The sequence below is a fragment of the Pleuronectes platessa genome, chromosome 1 (genome assembly GCF_947347685.1).
Source record: "Pleuronectes platessa chromosome 1, fPlePla1.1, whole genome shotgun sequence".
NCBI classification, from domain to species: Eukaryota; Metazoa; Chordata; class Actinopteri; order Pleuronectiformes; family Pleuronectidae; genus Pleuronectes; species Pleuronectes platessa.
Window position 1 is genome coordinate 12036466 of NC_070626.1, and position 24806 is coordinate 12061271.

At 42.2% G+C, this 24806-nt stretch overlaps 1 protein-coding gene across 2 annotated transcripts in view; it reads left to right on the forward strand.

Moving 5' to 3' along the window:
• Positions 1-1008: 1008 nt before the first annotated feature.
• cd276 (CD276 molecule) overlaps positions 1009-24806 on the forward strand; it is an 83179-nt gene continuing 59381 nt past the window's right edge. Inside the window, exons 1-4 of one of the 2 annotated variants that reach the window (XM_053423179.1) lie at positions 1009-1377; positions 9112-9208; positions 19997-20344; positions 21862-22158. In XM_053423179.1, coding sequence (XP_053279154.1) covers positions 9163-9208; positions 19997-20344; positions 21862-22158 — 691 coding nt within the window. In that variant the 5' untranslated portion in view covers positions 1009-1377; positions 9112-9162. The remainder of the gene's footprint in view (positions 1378-9111; positions 9209-19996; positions 20345-21861; positions 22159-24806) is intronic. The other variant, XM_053423243.1, reaches the window with a different exon arrangement.

Consider the following 24806-nt stretch of genomic DNA (forward strand, 5'->3'; position numbering starts at 1 on the left):
CCAGTCTAACTAGAAGAGTATTTGTCAGAAGAATCTCTGCTCACAAAGCGTAGAGCTTTATATCCACAAATCCATGTTAATGAAAACACAAAGTGGAAAGTGGTCATTTAAATACAACTCTCTTTATGTAATTAGAGCAATAGTAGCAAGATAACAAAAGTTCAATGCATATTTTGATTCAACGGTTATGCATTGTGTGAGCAAGGTGAGGAAGTATAACACAAAATGTATCTACCTCAGATTTGATAAATGTTTTGCTGTTTATCAAGTGTTTGTCAAAAGTTTAAAACTACAATCTCACTCAGGAGCAAAAAATTATTGTTTGAACTAATATATTTATTTATTGATATAATATATTTATTGTGTTATTTATCAATGTTGAATTATGTGAAATATGTTTTCTTCTTAACACTTAATGCCGTATCCCCATAATATCGTGCCTATAATGATAATAATCAAGACTGATATGAATTGCTTATTTTGATATGCTTCTTCTTCTTCTTCTTCTTATTATTATTATTAACAACACTATTTCTGTATTAATATCATTAACAAACACCCCTAACATAGAGCTTCACAAAGAAGACAAATAAATATAAGAATACAAAACACAAGCAGCAAATCAATGCAAACTATTTCAAAATCAAAGATAGAATTCTATTAAATCTAAAATCAGAGACAGCAGATCAAATCAAACAGCATCATTTAAAGATCGCTGATAAGGCAAAAGCAAGACAAAGTGATATCGCAATCATATCAGCCATATTTTAAGACAGATATGAGGATGAAATAGTTATAAATGTTATACAGCACAAACAAAAACGTGTTTACAAAGTGCTCAGACATAAAAACAGAAAACAAAACATCACCCAGCTGTGTCAGCTGCAATGGTGCATTCATGGACCGTATGATAAATCAAAGTCACACCATAATGGTATAGATATTAAGTGATGTCGGGTGTCAACAGACAGAGTCTCTCCACACAAACACACACACACACACTCACACACTTTGATTATATGATCCACTGCTGTCGAGTAGAGGTGCGTTCATGGCCGGTGCGTTCAAACAGTTAACTCCGGGGGTCTGAGCCGAGCAGCCTGGTTTCCCCCCGGCATGACGTCACTGCTGGACAAAGCAGCAAGGAGTGGTTTCAGTGAAGAGAAGCGTCTCAGATCAATGGAGCAGACCCAGATAGTGTGAAGATACAAACTGCATCCTGTACTTCTATCCAGCGCCACACACCCTGAGAAGAACAGGACTGTTGTTGTTTCCCCCATAGAGGAATGAACCACTGAGGGGAACACGTCGACAGGAGAAGAGTCCCCGCCGCCGGACTGCTGGAGCTCTTTTTAAGTTTGGTTTTCTACTAACATGGTAAGACTGGAGAACCCGATCAGCTTTTTATATGTAGATCAACTTAAAGTACAAGAGTAAAGTTCAGTTATGTGTGAAGACGAGCAACAGCTGGACAGCCCAGGGCTCATGAGGTCAGAGCAGCTGGTTGTTCAGCTCTCCTCCCTGCCCCGTTCTCTATCTGCTCTGCTGGCTGTTTATATAAATATATAAACTATAAATACTCACTGCAGATACGTGCTAAGCTGTGTTATATTGTTCCTCAGATGCTGCAAGTAACAGTCATGACTGAAAAGTACTGCGCCTCCTCTCGACAAGAAGGGAACACTGCATCAGTGCATTTCATCAGTGCAACTATCATAATTCAAAATGGGGCCATGAAGGTGCTTTTTCATTTACTGGCACCATTCCTGGGGAAGTGGCCAAAAAATAAACCCGCACCCAGTGGATGACCTAGATTATAAACAAGGTCAATTTATATTTGTATGTTCTGTAAATTTATATAATATGGTATACTTTATATTATGTCATTGCAGAGAGAATCAAAGCACATCAAACAAAACAGTTGACAGCAGCTAAAATTAGAGTAAGGTATATCCCAGTATAATATTCATCACTAGCAATATAACAAAATCTTCCAGTTGATATATTTCTTATGTGTTGTCCAACATGATAAAGAAGTATAATACATAAGTGCTTTTAATGTTGAGTTTAAAACCCTTACTTTCACTCACTTTTAACAACATGCGACATTTATCCTGATAATTATCAGTAACGACTGAATAAAGGAAGCATTTTGATCTTATTTCTTGCCATATTGCCCTGTAAACAAAGATACATAAAAATATATAAAAACATACTTAAATAGTATGTACAAGTATGTACAGGGGTAACATATAAAAACACTGAGAGGGCTTACTATAAAAGATTAATTATCTGTTTTAAGACTACATTAAAAACATGCAAGGTACAGTTGGATGCCAGCATGGAGATTCATATACAGTATATGTCTTCATATAGGGTGTAGTTGGATTAATACCTGTGCAGGTTTGATATGTACGTATCAGGATAGACTGAGTTGTGAACCTGTTGTTTGAGAACTAACAAGTGCTCACAAGACTAAACTAATCAATAAGAGTATATTAAAAATGGGGAAAAATCTGCTACACTAACTTATGCTTATTTTTCAGACTTTAATGTGATCAATTATATTTTTACTACCAAGCAAAGGTTGTGGAACCACTGGGACAGAGATGCTGTGCTTCAGGTTGCAGTGAGGACGTATCCTGTCCTCACGCTGCTCTTATCACATGATAGTGCAGCTGTGCTCGGCTGGCAGGTACAGCTTCCCGTGGGATGAAAGAGGATGTAGTGTTTACCACTCTGACAACTTGTATGGTAAACGATCGCTGATACAGCGGAGAGATAATAATATTATCAGACATTGTACAGGATGCTCCGCTGGATGTTTTGCCAGGGATGTGATTGCTGGTTCATACCCTTATTTCTTATGCTTATTATTTCACAGATAGCGCTGGTACCAATTGTCAAGCTGTCATCACATAAAAGTTACACTAAAGTGGCTGCTTGTGCTACACATGAGTAAGGATGTTGCAGAACGTGTCACATTAGATACCGGTCCTATGCATTTTTCTGCTCTTGAGAAGATGCAGTTGCTTTACAGTTGTCGGTGCCTCACATAATTATCTGTCAGATGAAACTGTACAGTCTGGTGCTGCCTTCTCGTACCTTGTTTTGAATCGCTGTGTGAGGCTGATGCTCGGCCTCATTTGAACCGTCAATTACAGTTTTCATAGTTTGAATGGAAGTTGGCAAGAAAAAACTTTCATAAAACTTCTTGGCCATAAAGCTTTCTTGAGGTTTATGGAGCTCTTCTCCTCTCAGTTTGTCAAACTAATGTACTGTTTTACTAAGTGATGTACAAATTGGTATGCAGGTACATTTCCCCCACATGAATAAGGGCTTGGTCAATTTTATCCACTGCTGCCATATGGATTTGAAAGGTTTGCTCTCATTCTGTGACGCAGTTTCCCCTTCGGTGCCACAAAGGTTGGAAATGTGCCCATCATCAAGGGTTGAATGGTTCCCAATGGTTCAAGAAGGTTGGCAACGATAGCGGCCATATGCCAATGAGACGTCTGAGCCCAGGAGGTCGGTCAGATCCATTACATTAATAGTGTTTAAGAATGGCCTTGTCGAGCAGGAGAGGAGACGAGTCGAGCTGTTTGAAAACCACTGTCAAAGATTTCTCAAAGAAAATAAATGCTTCAGTTGCCAAAGTCAATGTTAATTAATGTTCTGTGATATTTGAAGAATCATTTTACCTCAATTAGAAGCTTAATAACCTGTAGCACAGCCTCAAAATGAAACATACCGGTTATTATGGCTTGAAGCCATTATATGTACAACATCTGTGTACAATTCCTGATTTAATCAGGTGCACATTGAAGTCCTTCCTTTGTTTACTGTTAACTCTTTAGCTTTGAGAAATGCCACGTTTCATATATTTAGAAAATTGTTCAGGCATATTGTGATCTTCAACAGAGCCTAGATCAATTGTCATCTTTATTGTTTGAATTGTTTGTAACTGACAACTTTTTTTAGACTACTGACAGGACAGGGGCACTTGCTGGAGCCCAACCCAATTGACAAATAAAAGGCCATAAAAAGTATAATATTTTCTTAATTTAAGATCACAGCAAAAGCCACAGCAAAAAATTCAATCCTCTATTTGACCATTAGGATGAATTAATAGTTTGGCTATGTGCTGCATCGTTTGTCTGTCTCTAGTTAGGTTTTTGTTTTAAACTGTCTGCTTCCTAGTTTGTGAATATAGCTAAATGTAAGTGACCTGGTTATTAAAAACAAAACCTGGAAGTGCGTTTGAATCACAGAGCGCTGTGTCAAAGTCTCGGGGACTTGGGTCAAGTGGTGGGGACTAATGGAACTAAAGCTGTTTACTTGGAAGATGTATATTTTCAGTTTTGGTCTGTGTTTTCATTGCAAGTTTGATCTTAAAATTAATTTCAAGTTGAATTAAAAACGTCTTAAATTGAACTTATTCATATCTGTAGACACCCTGCAAGACATTCAGCTGGGGCCCATCATCAGTGAGCTCATTAAACTAATCAAACAGCTGAACATACTTGATGTAACATAGTGATGGATATCTTTGCTTTTTAAGAGAGTATAATCTTTAAAAGAGAGTTTATGTGTCATTATATTCTTCAGGTTGTGACCTGGTTCGCTTGGTTTGATCTCCGCCACTGAAGTGAATCGTTAAAGCTGAACCATTAAAGAACGGAAGAACAGGAGCGTGTACATGCTGGCAAGGGGCGTCGCTAAAGTACTTGAGTCATTCAGTAAAAAAGCCTTTGATGGCTTCTTGGTGTCTGGACAACACAGACAGGGTCAGACTGTGGTTTGGTGTGTTGGCATACTGCAGTGAATGCTTTCCTTATGCACATTTGGAAATTTATTTAAAGATGTGAATTTTTGAATAACTGTGCAAATTCTCTGAGGGTAAATATCCAGGAGGATTCAGAAGTTTCCAGCACTGTGAGCTGAGCTGGTCTGTAGCAGACCTCAGGCCTCCTCCTGAAAGTCCAGAGATCAACTGGTGCTGCTGTTGTGGACGTTTTGTGATGTAGCTGCACTCCTGCCCACATCCTCTCTGCTGAAGCCATAAATGGAGCCTCATGGAAAAAGTTCTGGTTGAGTCATGAGGTGGAGCTCTGCAGCTTGCAGCAATATCAAAATGATTCAGTGGCCATCGACCAAACCACCACAGCTGATGTGCTTCCTCTGCATTTCTTTCGATATGACTGAAACTTATAATAACGCTGAACTTGCAGTTGTGGATTAGATCAGACACTCATCTGCTCAGTATTATGGTTTCATGACATGAGTGGTGAGAGTAACCCACTGTTCACCTACACACTGATGTTCAAAGCTGTGAAACATCACAGTGGTTACTATAAACAGTGTGCAAACTGAAAATACCCTTTTCTCTAAATTAAGAATAGTGAACAGTGAATGAAAGTAAAGGATGTACAGTATATTACAGGGCTTGTAGAAAACTTAAAATCATACTCACAACTTGTTTTCAAAACATTATATTCTCTGCGTAAGTGTATCCAGTCCTGTTGTTATCGATATTCCTCCTTCTTTATGGAGACAAACCAGATTTAAAAAAGGAGTTGAGTGTTATGATGCTGAAACAACCAGATTAACCAGGAGCACCCATATTAGGGTCAGGAATTTGTAAAAATGTGTGAGGAGGAAGATCTTTTAAAATATTGTGTATTTTGAGAACAAAGTCAAATTAAATCAGAAGAAGCTCAACTCTAGTTCATCTAATCCAGTAGCAGGAGCAACTGACAGGTATGTGATTTCTGAAAACCCTGTAGTTTGGATAGAAAACAGTATGAGTCTGTTTACAGTCTGTTTCCTTTACTTGGTAATGTCCTTTTCCTTGATTGTGACTCTACTTAGGGTTGGCTCCTGCCTTCATTATTTGAAATTGTCTGTCTCTGGTGACTTCCAGTGCTACACACACGCACACACACACGCACACACACACGCATGCATGCACGCACACACATACACACACACAAACACACACCCATAGTCAGACCTATCAACAGCTTGTGTCGAATAATTTGAAATATTCACATAATAATTATGCATAGCAGTTATTTTCAGCCATGCTTTACTGTCCCATTGAGAAGTTTATGTTGGTCAATAGTAATGCACCGGTCCATAATTGGCTATAGAATGATAACATGTTGTGTTGCATTTACTTAATAGAGACAGTATATCCTCTACATTACTGCAACAATTGAGTCATAAATATGAAACATCGTAAGGAGGATACACACAAGAAATATTGCACATTGTAAGTATCACTGCAGATTATAGAACTGGAGGTTTAAAAAAAAGAACTTATAATAAATAATAAAGAAGAGGGTAGACATAAAGCATAAGGAATCATTAAACCATAAAACCATGAGACAATAAGAAATCCTCAAGCTGTGAGAAGTCAAACCTGAGAAATCACACAACCATAAGATTATAATGGGATGTAGTCAAGAATTAGTGTGTGGTTTTGTTTTTTAATGGACGTTGGGAGAAAGCGATAGGGGTTATCTTTACACTTGCCAAACTAAAAGAATATTCAGAAAATAAAACGTGTATGTGGTCCATCAGTTTTTTTTTCTGCATATCATAAGACAATTCCATCGTTGAAATGAAGGGATGGACGTTCTTTATTTACTACTAACGTCATTATTAATGCCCCTTTTAACTACCTTATCCACTCTCACTTTTACATGGACTGAAAATGTGCCACACTGATGATGCGCTCTAGTACAGGAGATACGTTGTGAAGATTTATATCACAATTATAAAACCAAAGTGATCATTGTTATCAGTTTTTATGGCGGTATTATTCAATTGTGCGGAAAATTTTCAAACAGCACTGACACACACGGTCAAATTATATATTCACTATCAATTAAAATGATGATAATATGTTAAATATTTGTCATACGGGAGGAGAGAAAGTTGCAACTTATGTTAAAAGCAGATGTTGAGGAAGGACAAAATATCAGTGACTGATCTGGCAACAGTTGATGCAAGCATGATCTAACTTTGCCCAGAGCACTAGCAGCTCTCTGGTGCTACAGCCATTGTCTGCCTGTGGCTCCTTAAAGGAATTGTTGTTTCCTTTACCCTAGAATGGGCCCTTTATATTTACATCTGTAGCCGGTCCTCTCTATGGAGTTTGCCATGTTTTTTACAGTAGCCCCAACTGGACAAACTAAACACCTTTTGAGTTTTCAAGACAACTGAAGTTCTCTTTTATGTTGGAAATGGGAGGATGAGGTGAGGGGGGTTCAGCTGCAACATTCAACTTCACCACTAGATGTCCAAAAATTCCACACACCGATCCTTTAAACGTTACAACTTTCGGTAATTTTACTATTGTATACAGTGAGACTGGTTACAGTTTCATCCCTACGTTTTGGTTCAGCATTTTAAAATGTTAACAAGACCTCATTACCAACACCAAACTGTCTGAGTCCCATTCTCTGAGCAGTCTACATGTATAGTCAACATGTCAACATATTACAAACACTTTTTATCAATTGCTTTGTCACTGGTGATAACAGATTCACTATTTCTCCCCTCTGTGTGTCCAAATATGATTTCCTTTGTTTTATTCACATTCAAAAATGAGTTATAGCTGTTCTTAAAAGTGTCACTCAGTATACATGTGCTGCAGACACTAGACTTAATAGGAAAAGAGGGACAGAGAGTCCACAGGCTGACAGGAGGACGTGGCAACTCACCATCGGGAAATTATGTCATGCTAACTCAATTACTCAAGTATAAAAGCTCCTAGATTGTTGCTCACATCCTTTTCTGCTAAAGGCTTTGTCTCTTAGCAAAAACCTACAATATACATTGTTCTAAGACAATGATTATATCCTGCAGAGATATCCAGTGACTTCAATGACTGTAGAATATTTCTAGATACATTTACAAACAGAGGAATATCAACTCTATATTCTTGCTTTATATTATGAATCAGTGTGGTAATACAGTTGGCTACATTGTTGGGGTTTAGAGGAAGCTTTGCTTTGTCATCATAGTGCATTTTAAAATATCTTACATAAAAAGTGATGTTTTTAAGGTGCTATTGGTTCTTATATTATTGATATAATAAATTATTTATAATCAGTGTTCGTAGAAAAATTGCTTTATATCATCTGAACAAAGCCTTCAGGATTATCCACAATACACATTCTAGTTTTTGTCTCAGCAAATACAGATACAAATAGTGATCTCCACCATTCTCCGTGAGATAAACATCTCATGAATATTTCATGCACGGTGGTGGAGTGGAAGTAGATGAGGAGAGGATAGTTGTGTCTGTCTCATACTCGCTGTTAAAGTGGTGTTTTCCCCTCTGGAAGGCAGATAGAAGGATTTGGCTCCTTCCTCTTAACTTTGGAAGTCCCCATCTGTCATCATGTGTCCAGTCTGTCTGAAAGAGAAAACGCTTTAGCGGCACAGAGAAAAGACTGAACAAGCCACTTTCAGACTTTTAGATTAGTCCCAAGAAATAAATGTGAATTTCAAACAGTCTTTGGTAACCTTCACACAGGAGGTTATGTTTTTTTCTACATTTGTGTTTTTTAGTTAGCAGGATTATTCAAAAACCACTGCAGACATTTCCATGAAATTTTATGAAGGGGTGGGGTATCCCAAAAGGGAGAACCCATAACATTTTGGTGCAGATCCAATAGAGGATTTTTTCACTCTTTTAATCACTAGGAGATTGGGCATTTTTCTAAATGTCCCTTGATTTCAAACATCATGCATGTGTAGGGGACTGATATAAATGTGTACAATTTAGTGCAGATCCAAATCTAAAATTTGATTATAGTTATGTGGTTTCATAAGGAGACTGTTGGGCGAAGGGCGGAGCCATGGGCTAGACTGATTCCCATTCTTCCTCATTATACATGTTGGAGAGCCTCGTTGTCTCCAACCACACCCACCAAAGATTCCAACCAAACTAAAACAAAGAAATAAAATCACGCCCCCGGCTGTTACTGTCTCATTCTAATCACCCTTCTATCCAAACGTCTTATTTTGCTGCACTGTTTTCCTCTGTGTTATTACAATGCTCCTTATACATCTGTGCTTTGTTTCCCCCCAATGCAGTGCTGTGTCTGAAGAAGTTGACCTGCGGTTTGAATCCCCCCCGGGTAGACCATGCTGTCCCTCCTGCTGCCTGTAATGCTAGCCGTCCAAGCTACGGGTGAGTGTCGCCGCCGCTGACCGAGTCCCACCATTAGATCAAAGCCACCACAGTGGGAGGTGCCACTGCCTGTTAAACAATACACCCTGCAGGGCCTATTAGTCATCGACCTTGAAAAGCTTTGCTTTGCAAAACAGACGTTAAAATGAGGCTGGCTGAAAAATAATGTGCCAGTCGCTGGGAAGTAACAAACCTCTGAACCTCTCATCAGTCCAGACGAGTTGACAAAGAGCATAGTCTTATTTATGCTCTGTCTTAGATCCTGTCTGAGGGCCTACAAATATTTGTTTCAAAATACTTCCCTAAACTTTTGTTTTTATAGTGTTACAACTCAGTGATATGGGATTGTGTTCTTTTCCCTCATAATTGAGCATATAAAACTGAATAGGTTTACCCTTTCCAGACAGGTGAGGAGTAGAGGGCTCGGGGGCGAGGGTGAGGACCTCGGTGGAAAGTGCTGAAAGTGCAGTTTCTCTGCTCTGACTCAGGGAGTGTGTTGAACAAGTCATCCTCTTATATTTATAACACTGGGAAGCAGTGTGGCTGTGGTTGATGTTGCAAGCGATGATTCATTACTCACACGCTCAAAAGTTTACTTCAGTAAAAATGGTACTTCGAGAAAAAGAAACGTGTGTCATCATAAAAAAGAAAAAAAATTGTCTGGGCCAGTTTGATAACATCTCACAAGGAAGTAAATAACAGAAGGGAATTGGAGCATGTCAAAGAAGGGATCAGCAGTGCGTATATTTTAATACCACCCTTTTCCCAGTCGATTTGGGGCTGACATGGTACGTAAATTAAAATCTCATAGTGGCTGATGTATCTTTGTATTAATGTATCGCCTGAAGCGGAGGGAGAAAGGCTTTATCTCAGGGCCTGAAGCAAAATAGTAAAACATACTTTGGCAAACCCACAAAGTTCTCAAAAAACTTTCATCATCCAAAAGACCATCATTTAAAAAGAGGGCAATCTTTCGCCTGTTGTGCTCTCTGGTTGAGCTGACACAACTTCTATTGGCCATCAGTGGCACATTTCAGTCTTGTCTCAGTGGACCTGAGTGTCTTCAGTGGTTCATTAGGGACCTATTCTCTCCCAGCACAAATGGGCCCGCAGCCTGCTCATTACTGGCTGTGTGGCATCCACCGCCTAACTCGCCCTTCTCACCGGGAGGGAGGAGGAGGAGGTGTCGGGGGCTGATGGAGCTCTTTAACTCGTGGGTAATGGCCTATTGTAGCTCACACAGTGGTTCAGATTCTCTCTGCTAACTTGAGCAATATGTGGTTTCGCTGGAGTCTGTATGTCCACATGTAGCATCATGATACAAAAACACTGCATGACACACATTTTCATATTATTAGGTGCAGCTCTATATGCACCTGATACATTTGTTGGCTGTCAAATTAAAATTGGTTAGTTGTTTCTGAAACACTCTCCGTTTTTCCACTGGTAAAAATCCTAAACCGACAGACAATAAGGTGAGAAAGCGCCTCCGATTTCGGTGCATTTGTGATGTCAAACATGGCACACAGGTGTCTGTGGCCCTCACAGGACTTCAAAAATGATTTAATTTGGACCAAATGTATATTGTATATCTTTTTATCATCAGATCATTTGTAATAAGTAATTATTTGGGTAACTAACCAATGAAAGAAAGATCAGGTTGATTGCCTTTCTTGCCATTTCCTTCAATAGCCATACAGAGAGCCTATCGATGTAGTTTCCATGTCAGTATAGACAAAACAAAACACTTTGTGGTCTCAGTCAAGACGCTTCCCTGTGAGATCAGTATTTATGTAAAGAAAAACAGGAGGACAGCACATGACAACACTGTCACTCCATCACATTATCATTGTCTCTGCAGCTCCCAGCTGTAAACTGACCCAGGAGTCTGATGATGGATCATTCCCAGTGAAACCTCTTCCTGATGTTACACATGAGCACTGCACAGCTTTGCTGTCACTCCATCTGTGAAGAGGCTTTTCGATGAGGGCTTGTTGTGTGTGGTTAGATTAGCTATTGAGGTGGCGGGAATGTGGAAAGTTACAACCCCAACCAACTGTGGCTTTGACTTTTGACCCATTACTGTTTGATTACAACAGCTTAACTATAACTCATAATAACCTTTGTTGATATATGCAGTTGTTAAAAGGATAGAAGGCATTTTCCCAGTTTTTATTGACATCTAACCAAGTCTGGTGAATAACCTTGAATGGTACAAAGGCTAAGTGGTAAACTGACCAACATTGAAAAAAGTATATGTCCCCAAAAACTGAAACATCCTGTTAATAAAATAGAAAACGATTTTCTCTGCTGTGCTAATGGAAGTAAGTGAAGCCTTAAAAGCTTAAACAGAAAGTACAACAGTTTTGCTTGAGCACAATCCCTCTCTGTGCAAATGTGTTACTGAACTTCCAGATGCATTTTTAGGACAACACTGTACAGCATGAAGTAGAGCCAATGAACACATCATTGAGATGTTTTGAATTGGACAGGACAGAGGGCGGAAAGCAAAGCAAGCTAAAAGTGCAACACAATGTAGTGGGACCTTCAGTGTTGGCACAAACTTTCTGAACATCATTTGATCTTCAATATAGAAAGAAGAATATTTATCGAAGACGTAACTTAGTTGGATACAATGTGATACGTTATGATAAAAGATAGTTAATTTATCCCTAAAGGTGAAAACTGACACACAACCAGGACCAGTTGCCTACGTACACTGGTGCAACTTCTGAAGGAAACTGAATGTCACCTAAACACTTAGCAGAGGCAGCAGGCAAGAGATAATCATACATGTCTCAAGGCAAATCATGTGGGAAGTGGAAAGTGGAAAGCACCGCAGCACATTTTCCATCAAAGTGACATCAACATATCCATAAATAGTTCAACAATAACTTCCCATGATTGTTCCCATGACGGTATAAAATCTCCAATTGTTGCGTTTTTATACTTAAATTCCATGAACACCGAGACATTGAATATGTATACTGAAATAACAGCTGGTCTAATGGAGGTGTTCCAAAAACATTTGACCGGTAGTGCGTATGTAGAGTCACAATTGATACACAACAGTAGCTGAGTGCAGCAACATCCTTGTCTCACAGCATACAGCTGTGTCAGCCAGTGGCAGAGCTAACAGGAGGCCGTCTGGCTAATTGCTTGTTGTTGTCATGCTCTGTGTTTCGTAGTGCAGCCGCTCGGCAGCCAGGGCGCACCGTGTGCATCTCTTAGCTCCCAAACACTGAAAAAGAAGAGTATTCATGCAAATGCAGGAATGGAAAACTGACCTGATTTCTCTGTCAATGATGGGAGCTGTTAGGTAATTCAAATTAATTTGCATAATTGCAAAGATTGCATCTAGTGTGGTAGTCGGCAGGCGAACATTCTGGCAGAGCCCTGGAGCGTGAAACTAGCCGGCTCATGGCTGCATCTCTGGTGTACTTTTTAAAGGTCTACTAACTGTGAACGTCCTTCCTGTCCTCCTTTTCTTTTCACAGCAATTGATTCTGCAGTGAGGGGACACTTTAGCCTGTGCAGAAATTCAATTTAGGGTTATTACCCCGTATCAGTGATGTTCTTGCTAATTTGATTGCGTCCAGTGAAGTATCCTTTTAAAAACAATCGAGGACGGGCTCAACAAAGATTGGTTTCGCCACAATGCATACATAACGACTGGTCTCTGTTGGCTCGCCTCCGTCTCACCGTTTCCCCGCTCATCTTTTCTCACAAGCTGCTCATTGAAACATAGTGCATTACCCAACAAGCACCTCATGATTATTTCAACAATTCCTAAAAAGCCTGCCCTGTGGGATTGTTAAAAAATTGATATGGGTAATATGCAGAGATAGCGTTTCCTGCAGGGCCAGAGGGGCCTGGAGGCATGTGTTGGTCTGCTGTGTGTCTAGTGGGCTGTGATGAATGGGTTGAGCGGATGCTGATCTGTGCTTGGAAAGCATAGCAGCGACTGTTTGTTGCTGAGGAAGCACCTCGACAGCTGACACAGGGAGACACCCACCTCCAGGAGGTTGCCTCTGTGAAGTGGCTGCGGGGATGTCAGGCCCCTTGGCTCTGACATCCAGACGACATACAGCTGGTGACAAACTGACCCCGAGCGTAACCTCACATCGTCCTGGGGTTTGAAACTGTGAATCAGCAAAACATATGAACCTGTTTAAGAGCTGAAACTCTGTCTCATCCGCGGGATCTGGAAAAATCCCTCCGTGCAACTCCGTCTTCCTCATCGTCTCTTTATGGCTCCTCTGTAATGACAGCCTTACATACATCTCAATGTAGCCTGTCTTTACTGGAAATTAGCTGCACTCACATCAGATCTAATCCTGTGACCCTCCTGCTACATTGAGCTACCCCCTCCTCCGCCTTCCAAGCTCCTCTCCATCCATCCTCAGCCTCCCGCTCATCAAACGCTCTCTGTCTCTCAGGCTCGTAAGCCAGAGGCGCGCCGTTATCTGCTCGCTGTTCTTCAGCCAGCACTATTATCTGAGTGCAGGAGCCCATTAACAGGTTATTGACGGGATATGAGACTGCATACATCTCTGAAGGAAGCAAGACAGAGAGGGGAGACAAAATACAGAAGTGTGTGTGTGTGGGGGGGGGAGTTCCCACCTTGGTAAATGACACTACTGAAAATAAGTACTTGTCTTGCCTATCTGCCATCACCTGCATCTCTCACCGGGCGAGGGTACTCTGCGATGACTTCCTGGAGCAAAGATGGGAAAGGAAGAGATTATGTTTAGAGCTTAATGTTGAAAGTGACCCTTCTTCACTGCAGAAGGCTTTAAGTCGCTCTTAATCTTATCCATATTGTGCCTCTTTCACCGAGAGGCCATTTGAAAACCACGGCCCAAGACAAAGATCTTTCAGATGTGTAATTTTCCACCAATTCATGTGAACACACACACACACACACACACACACACACACACACACACAGCAATCGCTTCTTTCTTATTTTTCAGATGCAGTTTTTTTTTTTCGGGAATGGCAGCATTATGGACATTTGCATCTGCTCCTGACAGCATGAAATCAGATGCTAGCTCTCCCTCCATTCACTCTATCATAAGAATAATCGGTATGAAAAGACTCACACTTCCTCTGAGCAGAAGACTTTGATGTTCAGGTGCAAAATAGTCCACGATAAAAAAAAATCTTGTGCTGCAGTCACATTTTGCGACAGAGGGGGGCAGTGTTGTAAAAGTAGATTTCTCGAGCTTGTCTCCTTGCCCAACCGAAACCTGCTGTCATTGCGGTCTGTTGGTATTGCACCTGTTTACCTTGCTGTGTCAATATTGCTCCTGCAATTTGCCCTCCAGGGCAGCTGTTTGATTTTTCTTATGTATGAAATCATATATATTAACGTTTCTTCCCACCTGCCATATGTATATGCAGCAGGGCCAAAGACACACCCATGAAACAGTGTGCTGAACGGATGGCTCCGCTGGTGGAGTGGTGTGAATAGCTGGGCTCAGTTATTGAACCTTCGCCATTATCACCTTTATGAAGAAAGACTGTGAGAAAGACCATCTTTGTGTGGCTGGCTGGTATCGAACCGAGTCAAGTATAAGGGAAGTTGTGTTGTTCAATTAGCAGGAAGGTACTGGCGTGTGTATGCGTGTGTATATGTGTGTGTGTATGCTATTGGCCTTTGGCTAACAGATGGACTTAAGCTGAGGTCGGTGAGTCGTGGAAAAAATGCAGATAGTTACAGAAATTATAACATTTTACCATGAGGTGTGTTTGACATTTGTGTGTGTGTGTGTGTGTCTTTGCTGGTGATGCTGATGTGAACCTTTCTGCTCCATGGCAGCTTTGTAACAGCGTCTCCATTGTAGTGTCAGCACCTCGTGTCCAGGTCTCCGACAGAGTGTTGCTGTGGAGCTGTCAGCAGTCATGCAGGTGTGGAATATCAATGTGTTGTCTGGCCTTTCCCTATGAAATTGCGTGTGTGTTGATTGGTGTGTGTGCGTGTGTTTGTGTGTGTAAGACTTTGATACCAATTCCATTGAAACAGCTTATTGATGACGACAAGACTTTGATACTTATTTCTACTTATCAACCCATCACCTGTTTCTACACAAAGATCTCATGCAAAACCATTCATCTCTTCTTATTAAGTCGATAAATGTCGGGAGTTTGATGAAATAACATTGATGAAATCACACAGAACTGATCATGTCAGGCATTAGCATGATTAGTTTTTTTTTTTTCGAAGAGTTTTTTTCCCTCAGAAGAGAAACGCTGATACAATTTTGCAATGATCATCTGTTTGATACCTCTGGAGCGGGTCGTGGCTCAGGTTGGGCTTATTTCGACGGATATAAATTAGTGATGATCAAAAGAGTGATTCCAGCCTCTGAGAAAGTGCTATTTCTCAATTCTCCCTCAAGTTCCCACCATTAAATTGCTTTAATTCGAGTATCATCCCCCTCACTCTTTTTCGATGCAAAATGTGTCTGTAGAAAGTTTGATTTCGCTTCGTAGAAAAATAACAAGCGATAACACAAAACTCTTGCAGCATTATCTACTGTGTCTGCTGCGGATCAGTATTCTCAGTATGTTCCAAAGAGTCTTACTTTTTCCAAAACTCTGCCGAACGCACAATTTTCATTTCAGCTCTGTAAACTGTTGGCCCAGACAATAGTTGGAGTTTGGAAAAGTTAAACAAACTCTTAACAGGAGAATTGTTGGCCAACAACAGCGTTTTTACCAATGAATAGACAGATCAACATTTAGTTTGTTTCATCCTCAAAATATGTGATATATGTATAAACACCTGTGACAATAGTATTGTTTAAGTGAACTCTCCTCTTTTTGATTTGTCGTGGACACGCTCGTGATTAACAGCATCATTTATGTTGATGAGTGAAGGGCACGAGTGCTGGTAGTTATTCAATAATAGTGAACATGACCAAATCGCACCAAATTTGACTCTGCACTTTCATGTGTTCCTCACATAGACAGATTGAATGAGATTTCTGGAATTAGTAGATGTATTTTCTCCTTTAAGACCACCAGTGGTTGTAGGAAATAGAGGCACCTTTGTTAGTATTCTTTTCTCACATTTTAGTTTATGTAGTTGTAAATCTAACACAGATATGGTTAATTTCATTTCAATTCATGTGCACATCACAATCAGATGTGACTTACTGGTGAATGATAAAAGCTGCAACCCGTTTACCTGATTCCGTTCTGTAAGTACAGGTGGATGTGTGCATGTGCTCTCATTTATTGTATCTGTTTCTGCCGGGGGGGATGTGAAATATCACTGGATTTTATTTAACAACTGTGTCAGGCATCATCGTGCATGCCCCCTCTCTAATATGGCGGCGATCCTCCTCTTTGCTGTCTGTTTACATCCCACGCTGTCTCTCAGTGTCACACTCACACGCCTCATGTGCCCAGCTAGCCTCAGTTCACCATTCTGAAAAACGCCGGGTCTCCAGCAGCACCACTGCCTTGCGCACCAGGGGGAGCACAGGGCAGGAGGAGGTGCTGATAGTGACAAGGTGGCGAGTAGTCTTGGAAATAGAGTGGAGAGCGCTACGAAGTTCCCTTGCAACCTTTCCTATAGCCCGCACTGTGCCTTGCTGCCGAGCAGGGGCCCGTTGCCAGCGCTCGCAAAGGCTGTAATGAGTTTATTTCATGTCAGCTGTGAAAGTGCCCGTCTCTGTCTCGCAAGCACTCAAACAGAGCTGAGGCCCATAAACACAAAGTGCAGTGTGTAAATCCCCACAGCCTGACGTCTCCCAGCCTGCCCTCTACGGCTCCTGAGCACCTCTTTATCGAGAGAGGGAAGGGAGAGGCGAGATCCCCACTTACCCCCTGAGAGGACACCACAGGGCCTGGGCTACGAGGCACGGCCCAGGTCTCCCACCAAACACCTCTTACTCTATAATCTTTAACCTCCACTACTTAGACACTCGCCTCCTTGGGGAAAACATGTTTTTTTTCCAGGTCGAGAGCAGACCCGGGGGTAGACGGTGCAGCGGGCAGCTATTGTGCAGAACATGCTGTTTGTTGTAAGCAGCATCAGATCAAAAACAGCCAAGTGCGCAGTGATTCACTTTGGCTCGTGGAGTGTCACCTCTGACGAATAGGACATCAGATGTGCCTTTTTCCATGACGTCAGCCAGCCTCCTGTCCAGTGCTCTCCCCTCCATGTGATGCAAAACGCTCCCCTTGTGTTCCCTCTCCAACAGCGGCCGGTGTGTCTCCACATACATGTGTTGAGCTGTGTCCTCATGGGGCCTGGGAGCGGAGCGGGGTCACTGGTTAAAAGGGCAATGAGTTAAAGATGTAGAATGGACATAGAACACAAAAGGGAGTTTCTATCGCGGTTTCCTCTCTGACACGGCTTTGGTCCGTGTTCAGGGATTAGTGTGCGATGCTCCACCACAGCCTTTTCCTTGGTCTGTCTCCAGATGTTATCTTTAGGTGTGCGCTCTTCTTTCCTCCTCCGTTTCCCTCTCTATCCCATCCCCCTTCCTGTATGAACTCACTGGTGTGAGTCATCCTAGGCTGCTCAGGGAGAGATTTAATTGCTCTCTCTCCTCCTTCTTCAAAAATGCACATCTCAGAGAGAGGGCTGCCACTGACCCTCCACCCCTGCAAAAAACAGCCGATCTATTCCTTACCACGAAGGCTGGGCCACCTCCAAAGACAGGCAAAATACACACTCCAGATATTTGCTCCATTATCCCCACTGAGGGCGGCACAATACCGCCTGCCTTTGCCATGCTTTGGCCTGATAACCTCCTCTGTATTGTTTGCCATGCTGTCGCGCTACTGGCTGAATGTTGGCAGAATATAGGGGTGATAGAAAACCCCCACAGCAGCAGCAGCAGAGCGTTTGTAATCACAGTAAAAGAAGGAAAAAAAAAAAAACTCTACCATTTTCACCACGGGGGTCGGGGAATTGTAGTGTTTGGCACTTGGTCGGTTTAGAGACTTTTATTTGTTCCAGGTCAGGAGGTGTAATGCCAACCCATGAACCCATGACACATAAGAAGTGGACTGTGAAAACAAAACAAGCAGTTTTGTTTTCCAGTTTGAATGCTTTTTCTTGTGTTTGAAAAAATATTTTCATTTATTTTTATTTAATCCTATTGCTTTACATTTATTCTTTTAGGGACCCTGAGTCGAATGTCTTTATATTGTATACGCAAAAAAAATACCACTGATATATTTGATATGTCTTCATTTATTATATTTCTTATTTTTTAATTACATTTTATTATTTTAAGTATATCATTATTTTGATCAAAAAAATTGGGTGAAAAATTCATTTGTTTTTAATGACCAATCTAGATCCCAACACCCAGAACCTAAGATCCTCACAGTGAATTGGTGCATTCCCCCGTCCCATTGCCCTGCAGTTCTGAGTTTATGCAGTAGGTGGCACTCTTCCTACAGAAGAGCACTGTGTGTGTGTGTGTGTGTTTGTGTGTGTGTGCCTGTGTGTGTGTGTGCGTGTGTGCGCGTGTGTGTGCGAGATGGTGGAGGCTACCTTGCTTGTATTGGCTGAATATGATTGGAAATAGGTCTGCCTCGACTTACCAATGCCCATCCATACGTGCGCCCTCGCAGATGAAAGACGTGTTTGTTGTTAATGGGGGAAGTCATTTTTGCCCCTCTGCTGCTCAGTCACATCTCCTGCATGGCAAAGTGACTCCACATTGATGCTGGACCGTGTGATAGACAGAGCTCCAAAGGGGTGAGGAGGCTAAAATGCCACTGTGATTATAACAATTAGAGGGGCTGAGCGTAAAGTGGAGTGTGTTGCTCCAGGGCTCCGAGTGGCTCTTTTTATTTTCCTCCCCTGTGATGCCGATGAGTGTCTCCGACTTGTATGGCAGCAGACAGGGATCAATGGATAATGCTGACTTTCGAGATGACTATAGATGTACTCTGGACTGCCTGAGATGGCTACTAATCCAGGACGATTAGGCCGTGTAATCTTTGTTCTTGGCCTAGTCTAGACAAACAATACACACACACACATACACTCACATATATATTAATATATGTCTTACAGGTGCGCTGAAAAGTCAGCAGCTTCTCAGTAGAATTGTCACTTTTCATCCCAACAAAAACACACACACACACTCAGGAGTCTTGCTGCAGTTATTCTCCGCCCCACCAGCTTTTTTTTTTTTTTTTTTTTAGATTTAACTAACGATTGAACTAAAGCTGTACAGATGTTGTTGCTTCCATCTCTGAGTTTCAGCGCGCTGAGCCATCGCCGGGAAGCAAAGCCTATAGGAACACAAACTAAGTCCTCGTGCTTACCTCCAGATCCCTCCTCTTCTTCTACCCTCTCGCCTTCATCCCGTCTCACTTCTGCTGCCATGCTGCACAAACAAAGTGGATGTTTCCGAAGCACTAGCTGCATACATTTCTAAATGCTGCCTTGATTTCTCTTTCAATGACATTCGAGTAGGTGTCAGTTACATTACACACAAATGAATGCTGTTATTCAGTGAATCCTGTTTGTTTTCATGAAACCTGGGACATATTTTGTGACTTACCTCTGTGACAAATGGGTTATGTTTGTCAAAGAAGATGGACAAAGCAAGTCCTTTGAGTTTAGATGTTTGCAGGGAAGATGTTGCAATTTTTTTCTTTTGCTGACAGCTTACCTGACATCCTCCAGCATAAAAGGAAACATCACTCTAAGTAGAGAAAAATCACTATATCATATTTTTTCCTTTCAGTTCAAGGATTTTGACTATTTTCTGACATCACTCATGTGCAACACTTCCTGTCTTGTAGCTGTGATGGAGGTACAAGTCCCAGAGCAGCCAGTGGTGGCGCTGCACGGCAGGGACGCCGTACTCAACTGCTCCTTCAGCCACGCCAGCCCCTACAACCTGTCCGATCTGAGCATCTTCTGGCAGCTGACGGACACCAAACGCAACGTGCACGGCTACACGGGACAGGACCAGCTGGTGGACCAGGCCGAGCGCTTCGCCAACCGCACCAGCCTGTTCCCCTCCCAGCTGGGCCTGGGCAACGCTTCGCTCCTGCTGAGCAGGGTGGTGGTGGCGGATGAAGGCAGCTACACCTGCTTCGTCAGGGTGCAGGACTACGGCAGTGCTTCTCTGCTGCTGCAGGTGGCCGGTGAGTCAAGAGCTGTATCCCATGTATAGAAACAAACAGATGAAAATGCACATGGACTGTTATAGGCAGTTGCACTCAGATAAGGCTGAGATTAAGCTTCAGCTAGACATTCTATAAACCACATTGCATCGGCTTCATTGGCATTAGCATGGAGTCCCATTCTTATCTTATCTTATCTTAATAGTTTCCCTCAACACTTTGAAATTGATCGTGTTATAAGATATTTGACACCTGTGCTTATCCACACATATACACTAATAGTACACAGTAAAATATGTCGTACGTTAGCTAATGTAGACTGTGATTTAGGATCATTTCTCCTCACAAGATGTAAGCAGGTGATAAACAGTCTCCTCAGGGCTGCTGAGCAGTGTTGTTGGTCAATAAGCGCTGATTGTGGTCTCTGTCATGGTCAATATGTGCTGACTTTGATTATTAGCTGTTGTTACGGTCAATCTGCTATCGCTAACATCTTCTCTGCTGAGCGACCGCATCCCCACCTTCACAGCTGAGAGCCTTTTATTTATTTATAATGATACTGTGTGCCTTTCTGTCTCACATTTCTATATCTGTTGTGAGATTGTTGCAGTATTCTCCAAGGATGGATGTGCGTTAGGCGGCGTTAATGAATAATATTTGTTTTCTCCGCGCCTGGGGGAGGGAAAACAATGTCTCCAACAGTGACAAATTGGCTCAAATTAAAGGCATTAGATTTATAGTTTTATTTTTAGCGAGCATTTACAGTTCACACTGAAAACTACCTTTTTGCTGTATGGTCGGAGAAAATGAAAGGAGCCCTCAATGGAAATCTGTCTCTCAGTGAAATGGACATTTGGAAGTTAGTATGTACCGTGCTAAAGCTGTCTTTGTGTTGAGAGCCCACTTTCCCAAAAGCAGCTCAGACAAATTGATCTCATCTGGCTCTCCGCTCCATCCCATTGTTTGCTGTGCCCTGATTGGCTCTGGCTGTGGCAACAAAAAAAGCCTCGTTCCCCCGCCACCTCTGTACTCGTGTTCTCGCTCCGGGGAAATGAGAGGTGTGATGTCGGTCTCGGCTGACGATTCGCCACTCACCCCCTGTCCCTCCACGCCTTTCCACATGCCATAGGCTGAGTTGTCCCAAATCTCTGACCATGCCAGTTTTCTCTGAGGCCTGTCCACCTCCGCCCCCTCGACTGGCAGTGTGTTTCCTCTCCGGGAGGGGCTCAGTGCTTCGGGCTGTGTGGCGAGTGCAGGGATAGAGCGGCTTCAGGATGTACCACTGATGCTGTCTGTGTCTGTGGGATCGTAAACCACTGTGTTATGCTAAGCTCCCTAAGTATAATTAAGAATTTAATGGGAATCATGTCAACCAGTTCCCAGGGTGACTCGCTGCAGAGAATCTAACTAAATTCAGTCTGTATCTACTGTTCTCCTCTCCTCCTTCTTATACCCTTTTACCTCCTCCGCCCCTCCCCTCCTGAATCCTCACCCACCGATCTCCTCCTCTCTTTGTGTACAACTCCTCTTTCTCTCAGCCCCCTACTCCAAGCCTGTGGTGACACTGGAGCCGGAATCCAACCTGCGGCCAGGTGACGAGGTGGCCCTGACTTGCGTGGCCTATGGTGGTTTTCCTGAGGCCGGCGTGATATGGCAGGACGGGCGTGGGCGCAACCTGACGGATAATATCACTACTTCAGTAGTGGCCAATGAGGAAGGGCTGTTCACCCTGACCAGTATGCTGTCGGTTGTACTGGAGCCCAATAGTACCTACAGCTGCCAACTGATCAATCCACTACTGGGCGAGGAGGGCTTTGCGTTTGTCACCATCACAGGTGGGTGTGGGTCTCCATCTCTCTTTATCAATGAATTTTAGCTCTTTTAAATAATGTTTTCAACTCCACTCCAGTGCAAAGTAAAGGGGCTGAAATTCACTTGCTTCCTGCAGTGTTTTCAGATTAGTCTGATCAGTCATGCATACGTTTCTCTTTATGTTGCATGTTTTCAGATCTCACTGTGTGGAGTCTCCATGTTCTCACTGTGTCTTTGTTTTGTTTTCCTGTTTTTCCTACCACAGTCCAAAGACATGTAGATTGTGGTTGAGTTGACTCTAAATTGCCCGTAGTAGTGAATGAGTGTGAATTGTCTGTTTGTTGACTTGACTGGCGAAACCTTTCCAGGGTGTTGTCAGTTGGGATTGGCTCCAGCTCCCCCTGCCACCCTCAGAGGATAGGCTGTATAGATGATGGATGGATGGATCTTTGTCGTGAATCAATCTTGTCATTTGATTTTCACTTTGTTAACTTTTCTTTGTCCGTCTAAGTCTTACAGTGATTCTGTGGCAGTCTGCCATTTTCTAATCTGTTCCGACACAGTTTCATAATGAACAAAAAAAGTTTTCAAACTCATCATTATAACATACAGGATCTCTGCTCGCTCGCTAGCGCACTAACCCATCCACTTGCTTCTACAATATTCCGTGGTCCATAATATTTTTATCATTCACGTTGACAGTCAGACCGCATGGCTTCAGCTCAAGTTGTGGCAAGCAATGCAGGTCTTTTTTTCAAGCAAGAACTCGTCTTTCTCTCTTCTGTGTCTCTATCTTTCAGTCTGTGTATCTGTCACTCGGTATCTGATGCACGTGAGAGTAATCTTGGTGCGCCCTCATGTGCACCCTGTTACCACCATAGTTTGAATGTTTCATGCTTAAAGTAGAAGTTCAGCTCCAAAGAAATGAACTAGAAATAATGAAATGTACAACACAGGTAAAACAGTAATAAAGGATGTTGAAGTGCTTGGTTTCCCAGTGGTTATCTGAAGGAAATGTGCAAACTAAAGTAGAATGAGATGTTTGCCTTGCTTTGATTGATGTACCCATGAGTGTGTGACAGCCCCTAAGTGATAGATCTAATGGTCCCCTCAGCCCCAGCCACCACCCATGTCCCACTGGCCCTGCTGGTGTACTATATGTGTTAAGTGCAAGGAGAGTGCCACGTAAGGTGGGCCAAGGCAGGGTCTCTAATGGGAGCAGCACTGTGTAAAATGGCTCATAAATAAGTTGAGGTTGCCCCAGCCTGCTCTCTGGGCTGGAGCTGGTGCTGGAGCTGGTGCTGGAGCAGGGGCTGTTTGAGGCGGAGGTCAAGGCAGAGGTCAGGGTGCTGCTCCACTGGGCTGGGAAATGACTCTGCTGTCTGGAAATGGGACGGCCGATTGGCAGGGTTCAGGCTTGCTGGACGGCCGGGGGAGGGTGGCCTTTCAAACGGTTTGGTGAGCCACCTTCAAAACAGTGTTGAAATCGTCTGTGTCTATTTCCTCTCCCGCCTTGCTGGATTGATGCACTATTACAGGTTTGTTCAAAACAGACATGATTGCTTTATTACCTTTCATGTTGTTGTTTTTGCTGGTCTCCCTTATTTCCTGTCTAGTGAGATTTATTTTTAAAAGAAAAATGATTGAAGTGTCTGGATTGATGATTTAGATTGCGATGTATTATTTTTTATCTTTTTCAAGTGAAGTGATGTGAAACAGCAACAAAGATATTTCCATGTTTTCCTTTTCTTCACTTTAATGATGGCAAGGATTCACCAGCAGTATAACGAGAGTTAGTGGACTGGTAGCTTGCATTGTCCCCTCCAATCCAACTTTAGAGCATAAACTGTATACTGACGGCCTAACTACATTTTCTCCCAATATCTAGATTTGAAGCAAAAATATGACGGATACTAACTCTGCCATCTTGTGTTTTTGAAGCCAGAGTCTGCTCAGCAGTGATCAGATGATGCAGCCGCAGTATCGAGGTTTCACCGATATACGTGTTCAACCAATCATGAGACAGTCTCAGCTTTTCAATTCAATTTCATTCCATTTTTGAGCAACAAATAACTAATTAAAACCAAAGAAACAGGAGATTTGAATCCTAGAACAAAAAAGTGTTATAAGGAATACCTAAAATGACAGAAACCATCTTTGACAAAAATGTATTTAACATGGACATGACTTTTTAGTTTGGTCTTTGCCCCATCCATTATCATGGAGAAGGCAGCATGTTGTTCCTGTACTGTAGCCAGCCACTAGGTGGCGATTGATACACCTGGCTTCACATTTGGGGAGCTGTCCTTTTGTCCATCTTTATGTCCAGTCTATGCTTCAGACCTGTTGCCATCCTGACCGTGCACCTTGTACTGGTGATATTTGAGTTAGCACGTTATCTATGAGTTAAGTTAACTCATATATTATTTTAAAGGTTTTGCACTTGCATGAAACTAGGCGACGAATCTGTTCTTATCGATTGGTTTTAATGTACCAGAGTTAAAGGAGTAGTTTGCTGGGAGGATTAAATACAATATTTGTTCAATTTTATTGGCTTTGATTGCTGTTTTCTAAGGTCATGGTCAGAGTCACAGCTCTGCTGTTTCCAAATCCGAAAAAATAAAGGAATCAAGAGAAAAACAGATTTAAAAAAGTCTGGCTAAAGATCAAT